The sequence below is a fragment of the Bubalus kerabau genome, chromosome 2 (assembly GCF_029407905.1).
Source record: "Bubalus kerabau isolate K-KA32 ecotype Philippines breed swamp buffalo chromosome 2, PCC_UOA_SB_1v2, whole genome shotgun sequence".
Classification (NCBI taxonomy): domain Eukaryota; kingdom Metazoa; phylum Chordata; class Mammalia; order Artiodactyla; family Bovidae; genus Bubalus; species Bubalus kerabau.
This window is the reverse complement of record NC_073625.1, coordinates 20,885,424-20,896,839: the sequence shown is the minus strand read 5'-3', so window position 1 is coordinate 20,896,839 and position 11,416 is coordinate 20,885,424. Positions and strand designations below refer to the sequence as shown.

General features: G+C 45.8%; 1 protein-coding gene across 1 annotated transcript; it reads left to right on the top strand.

The window, feature by feature from the left end:
• Positions 1-2,985: 2,985 nt before the first annotated feature.
• Positions 2,986-4,797, top strand: CLDN23 (claudin 23). The gene has a single exon (XM_055567221.1). The coding sequence runs from the start codon at positions 2,987-2,989 to the stop codon at positions 3,866-3,868; it is 882 nt and encodes a 293-aa protein (XP_055423196.1). The 5' UTR covers position 2,986; the 3' UTR covers positions 3,869-4,797.
• Positions 4,798-11,416: the final 6,619 nt, after the last annotated feature.

Sequence of the window (11,416 nt, the reverse complement as noted above, 5' to 3'; positions counted from 1 at the left end):
AATATTTTGCACACAAAGCTTGAAACCAGTTGTCAGGCTAGAGGTCGTCAAGGAAAACTAATGCCACATGAGTGGTCTTCATTCACTTCAGGCACTATTTAAAACTAGAGGATGATCAGAGTTTAATTTTTTTTTCATAGTTTAATTTTTATTCTATGACCTATTGAACTGGATTTGCCATTGGAAGACTAACATATTAACAGGGTCTTAATATGTGGACAGAGTGAAATATAAAGACCTGATAAAGGAACTCTGAGGATACCTCATAATGGCATACTGATCTTTGCTCCCCAAATTTGCAAGGAGACCCAGCCCGTGTAGGCTAACAGGGGACCAACATTGGTCCCCTGGGAATCTTTGTTGTTGCTATTTAGTTGCTGATTGTGTCTGACTCTTTTTTGACCCCATGGACTATAGCCCACCAGGCTTCTCTCTCCATAGGGCACTGTAAACAGATTCCTGTCTTACCATAGGCCCCTTTGCAGAAAAGAAAGCTATTCTAGGGCCTGAGGGTCATTTTACACAGCAGGTACTAATCTCAGAAATAATTCCTCCTCGCCGCACAGTGATTCATGCTTTGTTTTTCACTCAGCTTTGCGATGAACTCAGAGGCACAGGGAACAAAGAGCCCAGGTCTAGAATCAGATGCTGTGCTTAATGCAATCATCTTTTATTACTATAGAAAGTCACCCACACGGGGCTACACTTTTTTTTTTGTCATAAATATTGGAATTACCTTAAATCTCATTGTTTTCTATGCTGGAAAAAAAAAAAAACTTTCAAATAATAAACCACTTTACTAAAATGCATTAACAGTTTATTTTGACCAGGCAACCATGTGTAAGAGAATTGTGTGGGTACTATGTGCAAGGACACAGAGCGGAAAGAGAGAAAATGGGTTTGTGGAATGACTGCTTCGGGCCAGGCCATCAAAGAATTTATCCTTGTCCTGGACAACTAGATGATTCAAGTAATAAAGAATTGTGACAAGTGTTACAATAGAAGAGGGTGCGTATGGAAGTCCAATAGGAAGGGTTAATCCATGGGATAGAGAAGCTCTCCTGGAGAAAATGACATTTAAGAAAAGATCTGAGAGATGCACTGGATTTGGGAATTGGCAGGTAGGACTCTAGGAAAAGAAAAGAGCATATACCCAGGTCTAGAGACAAAAGGGAGCACAACACACCAGAAAAAAAATGAGAAATCCAGTCTTCCTGAGTTGTGGTATGAGGAGGTAGGGGGGTAGTTGGAGAAATTAACCCTCGTGTATTGTTGGTGGGAATGTAAAATGATGCAGCTACTGTGGAAAACAGCAAAGTATTTCTTCAAAAAAATTGAAAATAGAGTTACCATATGATCCAGCAGTTCCACTTCTGGAGAACTGAAAGCAGGGATTCTAAGAGATATTACTATCCCCTGTGCATAGCAGGATCATTTGCAGGAGCCAAGCAGTGGAAGCAACCCAAGTGTGCATCACAGGCTGAATGGATGAACAAAATGTGGTCCATACCTGCAATGGACTATTATCCAGCCTTAAAAAGGAAAGGAATTCTGACACATGCTTATGAACATGGGTGAACCATGAAACCATTATGCTAAGAGAAATAAGTCAGTCATAAATACTGTAGGATTCCACTTGCATGAAGTATCTAGAGGATTCAAGCTCATCAAGACAGAAAGTAAAATGGCCAGGCTAGGGGTAGGAGGGTTGGTTGCTTGTAATTTATTGGTTGGGCTGGGGAGTTACTGACAAATGAATAGTTTCAGTTTGGAGAAATGAAAAAATTCAGGAGATGGCTGATGGAAATGGTAGAATAACATAAGTATACTTAATTCCAATGCATTGTATGCTTAAAATGGTTAAGACGGTAAATTCCGTGTTTATGTGTATCTTACCACAATTTTTTGAATTTAAAAATTTTCAAAAAAACAAAAGACCCATCCTTGGTATTGTCCATTCGTAGAATGTTCAAAATTACTTCAAACTAATGCTTAACTTTGCTCTTTTAGAAATAATTTTAAACAGTTGTAAAGGTTAACACACTTCCATTGTAAGAAATACAGAAAATGAGGAAAACATTGTTAAAGGATAATTTTTAGCAAAATGTAAAATCATGATTCTCACACAAATATAAAATGAATGTCAAAGATTTTATTTAACTTATTATGGAAACCAGTATGATGTAACTCTTCATCCCAGAAACACTCGATTTGATTCTTTTGTATCAAGGTTAATCCGGAGTATGACATGTTTTTTAAGCAAATGAAACAAAATACACAAGTGCAACACTCCGGGACACACTGCTCGACCGAGTGGACCCTCGGTGCACACCTGCCCAGCGCACCCCGGGAGGTTCCATCCATTTGGCCACGAGTGGCTGCAAGCTAACAGCGCAAAACTTCGGGGGAATCTCTTTTGTGGGGAGTGGAGGGAAGACAGGATACAGCTGCACGGTCGACCGTCAGGGACCGGAGAAAAGCTTTAGCCGCTGAGAAGCAGGAACCTTCTCAGCGCCGTCCAGGTGCGCCGGGCTGTCCGGATGGCGCCGCCTCTTTCCTTCCCCGCCCACGGCCGGCGGGCCCAGCGGAGGGGCAGGGGCGGGGCGACCTTTGCTCGGTTCGGCCCAGAGGGGCCCTTGCAGTTTCCGGCTCGCCACTCCCGGCCCTCCCGCCCCTCCCACCCGAACGGGTTGGGCCGCGACTGCTGCAGCGTCCCCACCTCCGACTGCGGTTTCGATCAGACTCGCCCTCGAACTGGTTTCGATCAGGCGGCCGGGCTAGAGGCAGTGCGGAGCGGCTGGGACGCGCGGCCGAGAGCGGACAGTCCTGCGCTGGAGACAAAGAGCGGCCGGAGGAGAACCGAGTGCAGGAGCGCGGGCGTGGCGGCGGTGGCGAGCGTGAGGACTTCAGGGAGTTGGAGCCCGGAGCGCTCTCTGGGGGCGCGAGGGCTAGAGATCGCCAGTCTGCGGCAGGTGCGCTACCCAGGATGCGGACGCCGGTGGTGATGACGCTGGGCATGGTACTCGCGCCCTGTGGGCTGTTACTCACCCTGACCAGCACGCTGACGCCTGGCTGGAGGCTGGTGAAGGGCTTCCTTAACCAGCCGCTGGACCTGGTGCTGTACCAGGGCCTGTGGGACATGTGCCGCGAGCAGAGCAGTCGCGAGCGCCAGTGCGGCCAGCCGGACGACCTCGGCTACTTCGCCGCCGAGCCGGTGCGCGTGGCGCGGGGACTGATGGTCACGTCGCTGGCCGTCACGGGCCTGGGGCTGCTGCTGGCGACTCTCGGCGTGCGCTGCTGGAGGGACGAGCCCCACTTCGTGCTGGCCGGCCTCTCCGGCGTCGTGCTCTTCACCGCGGGCCTCTTGAGCCTCATCCCAGTCTCCTGGTACAACCACTTCTTGGCAGATCGCACCGTCCTGCCGGCCCAGCCCAGCCCGGTCACGGTGCAGGTCGGCTACAGCCTGGTGCTGGGCTACCTGGGCAGCTGCCTGCTGCTGCTGGGCGGCTTCTCGCTGGCGCTCAGCTTCGCGCCCTGGTGCGCTGAGCGCTGTGGCAGCTGCCGCAAGGCGCCCTCCAGCAGCGCGCGCCGCAGCAGCATTAACACAGTGTACATCGACGGGCCAGAGCCCGCACTCACGCCGGCCATCAAGTACTATAGTGATGGCCAGCACCGGCCGCGGCCTGATCAGCTGGGCGCCGCCAGCCAGCGCAAGGCCGGCTTCCCGATGCCCCGGCCCCCACCCAAAGCCTACAGCAACCCGGTGGACGTGCTCGAAGGGGAGAAGGTTACAAACTCCGAACCCGGCTCGTCTTCCCGCAGCACTCGGCCCTGCGGCAGCACGCTGCCCTGCGACTCCGACGTGTAGGCGGCACCCCAAGCCTGCCCTGGCTCAGCCCTGTCCCACCAGGATCCAACCTTCCCTTTCGGCTGAAAACACCTGGCTCGGAGTCGGACCCTGGGACACATTCCTGTAACTGGTTTGGAGGGCCATCTTCCTTTCCTGTGGCCAAACTAGATTCCTTGGACTCTTGGTTCAGGTTGGGTTTGATTTTCTTTTTAAAGAGTTTAGTGTTCCTCCCCAGAGGAATCAAGGCCCTCTTCTGGAGCGACAGGCATTTTGTACTTTTAGCTGGAGACATAGAAAGTGTGACTTTGCATCCTGTTGATAATAATGTCAAAATAAGCAAATGGAGGCTTGAAACAACAATATTCTGAAATGCCTATGAACCTTGGATCAGTATAATTATTATTAATTTCCCCCCACTGTATAATTCATTTTCATGCAAACTCTCAGGAGACTAGTATGTTTCTGGTTATATTTGAAGAAGGCTCTTAGAATAAACATAGAGCCATGCAAATACCAGCAGCTTTAGTGACTCTAATGGAACGAAGTAACCTGATTAACTCATATTTACATTTCCTCAGGTATAAAGAGGATTTATCCTTTTATCACTCACTCCAGAGTTTCTCTTCTAGATGCCAGAAGGAGAATGAAGGGACTAATGCTGTGTTGTTCTATTTCTTGGCTACCTCACACTGGCCATAAAGAGCTATATATTAAATATTTGGAACAAAATGGAACCTGTTAATCTCATTAGGCTAATGTACATGTGTATATATATCTTATTTATAAATAAAATTTGAGAGCAAGAGTTTCACTATACTCACAGAAGCATTTGTCTCCGGCACAACCTGTGGAAGGTTAAGCTTTCATTACTAACAGTTTCCTGGCTGCCTATACAAGCTGAAATCTAGCACTCACATCTTTGCACCTCTTAGCTAAGATTACTAAAACTAGCCAATGGGCCGCTTCAATCTTGGACTGCTTTATTTTCAGGTTCATGCTGTTTTCTGTGCAAAGCCAAGTCTATTGTTGAAAAAACTAGAAGCACCAGTTTCCACATGAGGTGAGACTAGAAATCTTTTCCTCTTGTAACAGTGCTGCCTAAAATCACAGGTAGGCAGCTATGTGTACGATGAGCGGGACTAAATCTCCAGCGGGGCCGGCTCCAATTCCAAGTGGTTGATTGAAGGGCTCTCTTGAACTGAACTGAATGGTAGCCAATTCAGAGGTAGGAGCATTCAGCTCAGTAGACACTGACAACACAGCTATAATAGAACTAACTCAGCAGCACATGCAGAGTGTTAGCAGTGGAAGGGATAATGCAGATTCATTTTCTTTGCCATTTTGTACTGGAGTCACCTGTTTCTTTTTGCAACCAAGCTTGAGTGTGCTGGTATATCACTGGGGAATCTTTTTCAAATGCAAATTCTGATTCAGTAGGTCTGGAGTGAGGCCTGAAACTGATTTCCTAACTAGCTCCCAGGAGATGCCAATGCTGCCGTTTCACAGGCCCCCCCTGGGGCTGCATGGCTTTCCTTGGAACTGTGCCTCACTCAAATTTCAATCCCAACTGGCAGCACGTAATCAGATCTTTGAGAACTATTGCCTAGATGAGTTTGGGGACTTGATTTAGGGAATCAAGCCAGACTAGAAAATGGCAATCCTACTTTTTTCAGCTGACAACTCAAAAGGTAGTAATTGAGCACCTGAGAAGTCAGGACCAGGCAGACAACATAAAGATACTGAGTTTCTGGCAAGTACCGAAGCTGACTCCTGCCTGCATCATAATTCCAGTGTTTCTAGAGTAGCCTTGGTAAAAACAATCAGTACTAGTTTTTAGTGTGATTTTACTTTTCCCTGCTGGTCACTCTCCTCTGGCTTATATCCAAAACACTTCTTCTTTGTGATTAAGGTTTGCTGCTGAATTAGAACTCCATTTTTGCTTCATCCACAGGAATAAAACGAAACTGTCTTTAAGAAAACCAAACTTCTTTTTACTATTAAAAAACATATTTAAGACAGCATGGAAAGAGCCTCTCTGCATTGGGGCAGGATTTGGGTTTGACCTGAGAGTCATGCTGTGTTACAGCAGTAAAAAAATGACAATAGACTTGAAAGTCAAGATGCTGGAGGAGGCTGGAGCCTCAGGACTTGCTATCATGGACAAGTCCTTTCCCTAAACCTAATATCCACCTAACCAAGCAGCTACACCACAGTGAGACTCTAATGTGAAATAGTACTGCCTCCTGGCCTCAAGCCCTTCACACCTCTGACACACCATTACAACTCACTTTTTTCTTAATTAGACTCTTTTTTTTAAATTTAAGTATAGTTGCTTTACATTGTTGTGTTGTTTTCAGTCGCTTAGTCCTGTCCAACTCTTTGAGACCCCTTGGACTGCAGCCTGCCAGGCTTCCCCATCCTTCACTGTCTCCCGGAGTTTGTTCAAACTCATGTCCATTGAGTTATTGATCCCATCCAACCATCTCATCCTCTGTTGTCCCCTTCTCCTCTTACCCTCAGTCTTTCCCAGCCTCAGGGTCTTTTCCAATGAGTTGGCTCTTCACATCAGGTGGCCAAAGTATTGGAGCTTCAGTTTCAGCGTCAGTCCTTCCAGTGAATGTTCAGGGTTGATTTCCTTTAGGATTGACTGGTTTGATTTCCTTGCAGTCCAAGGGACACTCAAGAGTCTTCTCCAGCACCCCAGTTCAAAAGCATCAATCTCTGATGCTCAGACTTCTTTATGGTCCAATTTCACACCTGTATATGACCACTGGAAAAACCATAGCTTTGACCATGTGGACACTGTTGTGAGGATTCACTTTTAATAATCCTAATGACATACAGAGTATGTGTCCCCATTTAACGGGTGAAGTCTTTTCAAGATTGCTCAAACTCTGCCTGGAGGAACGAGGAATCTGTGAAAATAGAGTATGCCCTGTGTTAACACAGCTCCTGCTCTGCCACTTTGCCAGTCAGGCTCTGATCCAGACACCCACCCTCACTAAGGACGGGCGGAGTTTTGGGCACACAGGCTGTTGATCCCTTGCTGAGGCTCTGGCAGGTACGTCAACAATGCTTCAGCAACCACCCTCATTTTCATGGTCTAGATCATTTGTAAGTTTGGGGGCACCTGTCATCCTGTCACCACATCTTTGACTGCCTTGGAAAGCAAATTTATTTCAGGCCTGGCCTTTGTAGAACGTTCATACTCTAGCATGAGAAAGATGTGCAAGGAAAATGAAGACTAACAAACCAGGGTCAAAGCCTGGAGAAAACAGGCAATATTTTAAGGAAGGTGATTGGGAAGAAGTGGGGCTTGAGCAGAGAACTGAGAGAAAAGATTGGGTGTCGGAGAGAACAGCAAATTCCAAGTTCCCAGTAAAGAAATGTTAGTGAAAACAGGTTGGCATAGTGATCACGATACCACGCTTTACTTTTCCTTCACCCTCAATGGGGGTGGTAAGGACAGGACGAAGTTGGGGGGACCAACTGAGAGAACCCAAGGACCTCTTCTGTTCTAGTAGCTTATTTAAGGAGGGAACACAGTCTGGATTCAATCTGTAGCATAGAACATTTTCAGAGTCAAATATAAACAATTTGATATATGAATAGCAGGTGAAGAACGTTCTATTCTGCCAATGTGTAGACAAGCCCACAGTGCAACAGGCAGAGAAAGGTCTTTTAGCCTCAGAGCCTCATCACATCCCTGAAGTGACGGGAATGGCTAATAACCAGGCTCTCTCTCCCAACACTCATCTCACCTCATCTCATGTCTTCACTCCGACCTTCCTAAAATGAAGAACCGTAACTCATCTTTAAGAGTCTCAGCATGTTCCTTACCTATGCTTCACTCTTAAATTCCATTCATGACTTGGCCAAGGCTTAGGCTTTCACCCTCATCACTTTCTCCCACACACGTACTCTAAACTACTTTTCCCCATCAGCTTAGAGGTGTCATCTTTGAACATACCATTTAAATGTTCAGATGTGTGCTTTTCTTGGTGTACTTTCTCATCTCATCTCTAAATTGAAGGTGGGGCGTGGACGGCTTCTATTTATATTTGTAATCCTAGAATGGGTACTAACAGTTCTTCAGAGCCTGTTAGCAAATAATTAAATTATAAATTAATTTAAAAGTCACCTCTAAAAGCCCTTTCTGTACCCAAGTGCTTTCCTCAAGTGGTCATACACAACTTATCATGTATGTGGAAAGTAATTAGTGGCCCAAGGCCACTGGCCCAAAACCCAATGGGGGGGCCATGAGAGCAGCTTTGTGAATCTTTATGATTGGCTTACAAAGATCAGCACAACCCATGCCTCCTCTACCCCCAAGACACTACAGATGAGATCTTTCTCCCTTTGGGAAGGGAAGAGAATAAGGAACTCAATCAATAGTTCTTCCTTTTAAATTTGGCTGTACCATGCCGTATCTTGGTTCCCCGACCAGGGATTGAACCTGGGCCCTCAGCAATGAGAGTGCAGAGTCCTAACCACTGAACCGCCAGGAACTCCCTCAGTCAATATTTCAAGTAAAAACGTAAGTAGAATTCTTACCCATCTTCCTCCCAAATTCTGCCCACATGCTGCTTCTTTTTTCACTGAAGACAATAAAATGACCTCCTCCAGCAAGTCTTTATGAAGTAGAACTGAGCACAAAGCAGGACTGCGCACAGGAAAACAAGGTTTTAATTTGTACAAATAAAGAATAATATAGACAAGGCTGGGCAGGGGGTGGGGGTGGAGTGAGAGGAGACAGTACTGACCAGAGGGCTTGAGTCACCAGGGGAGAGAGTTAAGCGCAGCTCTACCGCGTTCTTGTCCCATTATGCCACATTCCTGGACATCCATGGGACAAATGGCCCTTGTACTCCTCCCCCCGCCCCCCCCGAACATGTTTGCCTCGCAAATCGCTGCCACTCACCACTCAGCTGAGGAAACTGAACAAGTCACTGCCATTTTTCTAGAATGTGGGTAATAATATGTTCCGTAATAATAGCCTCTGTCTTGCCCTTGCTGGATTTCAGTTTCTTTAGCTGCATAACCGGGAAGACTGGATTAGATGTTATCAGAAGGTCTTCCCAAATCTAAATATTCTGAGTGAAGGTTACAAACTAGGGGAGGCTGGAAGAAGAGATGTGAAATCTGAACAGTGAGACTTGGGGAAGCTGACTGACACATAAAATTAGTTACTGGCCTGAAAGCAAAAAACTCCATATTCTGGTTCTCAGTTTCTCTGAATTTCCAAAGCCTGTCAACAATTAAAATAGTAGGAACTTAGAACAGCACACTCATCAATGTTCATGGTGGTGGTGGTTTAGTAGCTAAGTCGTGTCTGACTCTTGCAACCCCCTGGACTGTAAACTGCCAGGTTCTTCTGTCCATGGGATTCTCCAGTCCAGAATACTGGAGTGGGTTGCCATTTCCTTCTCCAGGGGATCGTCCCAACCCAGGGATTGGACCCAGGTCTCCTGCACTTCAGGCAAACTCTTTACCAATGGAGCTTCAAGGGAAGCCTATTGTCCACTAATTTGTTTGTTTCCTAAAGAAAATAAGCACTGTCTACTTTCTGTATCTATAGGTTCTTCATCTGTGGATTCAGCCAAATGCAAATGTAATATTTTCAATGCAGAACCCGTGGATACAGAGGGCTGGCTCTAACAGCCTTGACCATCTGTGGATTTTGGTATCCATGAGGATCCTGGAACCAGTTCTTCATGGATACCAAGGAACAACAGTATAAATTCTTAATTCTTTAATTGCTAGCAGTAGACACAAGAGGTCAAGTTTTGTGTAGGACCCTTGGAGCCTAAAGCATAAAACCATGAACTTTTCCAAAGCTCTTTTTTTCTTCCAGAAGAAAACTCATACCTATTTACCAGGTTATAGAAGTTGAGTTTCTATAATGAAATGTAGAATTTCCTTCTTCTACAGATGTACTGCTCCATTTGTCAGCTGTAGGGGAATTGAGAAATTAATGTGGAGATGATCACACTAGAAGGCTTTTATGCTTCATAACATGCCCATTGCTGCAAATAGATAAGGTTGTGAAATGGACGTATTACAATAAATTTAGGGGATGGGATGGTTAGAAATTAAGTATAAAGTTTTAAATATTGTTCATAAAATTAAGCCTTTCTGGTGAAAAGGACATTCATATATTTTGTGAATTCATGAATAGAGAAAGCACAATAGGATGTATTAAAGTACATTCAGATGGGATAATAGGCACACATTCATAAAGGACCAAAGACAGGAAAGATATAAATAAGAGTGGTCAGGGTGGAAAGAGTGCATATGTGACAGTTCAGCTGCAGTCAGCTCCCTTTTTCCCAGGAAGAGCAAGCAGGGGGTATTCCTGGGGCCCAAACACGAAACAGGTCCGCAGAGCAGGAGGGAGGCTGAGCGTACCATTCCAACAGAGCCTGCGAAGCAGACTGAGCCACCCAGGACACAGCCCTGCGAGTCTGCTGGAGGCCTAAGGTCAAAGGAGCCAAGACAGCGGCCTCAGCACATTCAGGAAGGGAGAATTCCATCGTACCTCGTCTCTGCAGGCTTTCAGTCTGGATGCTTTTGGGTCATAGGTTCTGTGTCTGGATGCTTTTGAGTCACTTTTGCACAGGTAGAGGCAGAGCCTTGCCAAGGGCAGACTTAGCAGTGAGGATGGCTCTTGGGCAAGGTGGCAAGAGAAGTGTGAGACTGACCCTGTGGATAAGAGGGGTCTAGGGGACTGTGGGGTGAAGACAGGTTCCCTCAAGTACAGCTGAGACCCAGAGGCAAGCTGATGATGCTCCATGTGTCTCCTAGCCTTGAGGAAGGAGAGCCCCCAGTGACTGTTCTCCAGGTCAGGTCAGATTGATCTGTACTTGGGAATTTTTACACTTGACTGCAAAGCACAGTTTGTTTTATGCACTACACCCCCAGTAATAAGCCTAGGACTTTGTGCTTAGCATCCTATACAAATTCATGCTGCAAGGAACTAAGTATAAATAGTCTAGAAAAGATACAAGCAAGAAATCTTCCAAGTCAAGTTGTGTTTATTATGATTTAGGCTCATGTTATCAGTCTCAGGTACTAGGCTAAGCAGGCATTTTTGTGTTTTAATTCAGTATCCAAATGGTCTGATGTATGTTCTGTTAATCCTGTTTTTTATCTCTGGGGTAACAGTTTCACGATTAAGTCATTTGCCCAAGGTTGCTGCTGTTGAACTTTAGACCATATTCCTGCTTTGTTACCTGTGTCCCATCACAGATTCAATTCCTTTGATTCCTTATGTGGGTATGAATAAAGCAGTGATGCAGGAAGACGTGCAGAGGTATTGGCACAAAGGGGTGTTGGGATCTAAGTAGCGTTTGCATGTTTCCCTAACAGACACAAGTTAGTTGAGATGACTTCTGGTCCAAAGACCCTTTGTGTCAGTACCTCTGTATGTCCAGTTTTAGAATCCAATGTGGATAACTGGGCCAATATATAAACAAAATGTAGGCCTAGCACCAAGGGACATGAATGGACCCAGAGCAGCAACTAAGCCATTCTGGCAATGCTGGAAAAATATATTATCAGTGCTTT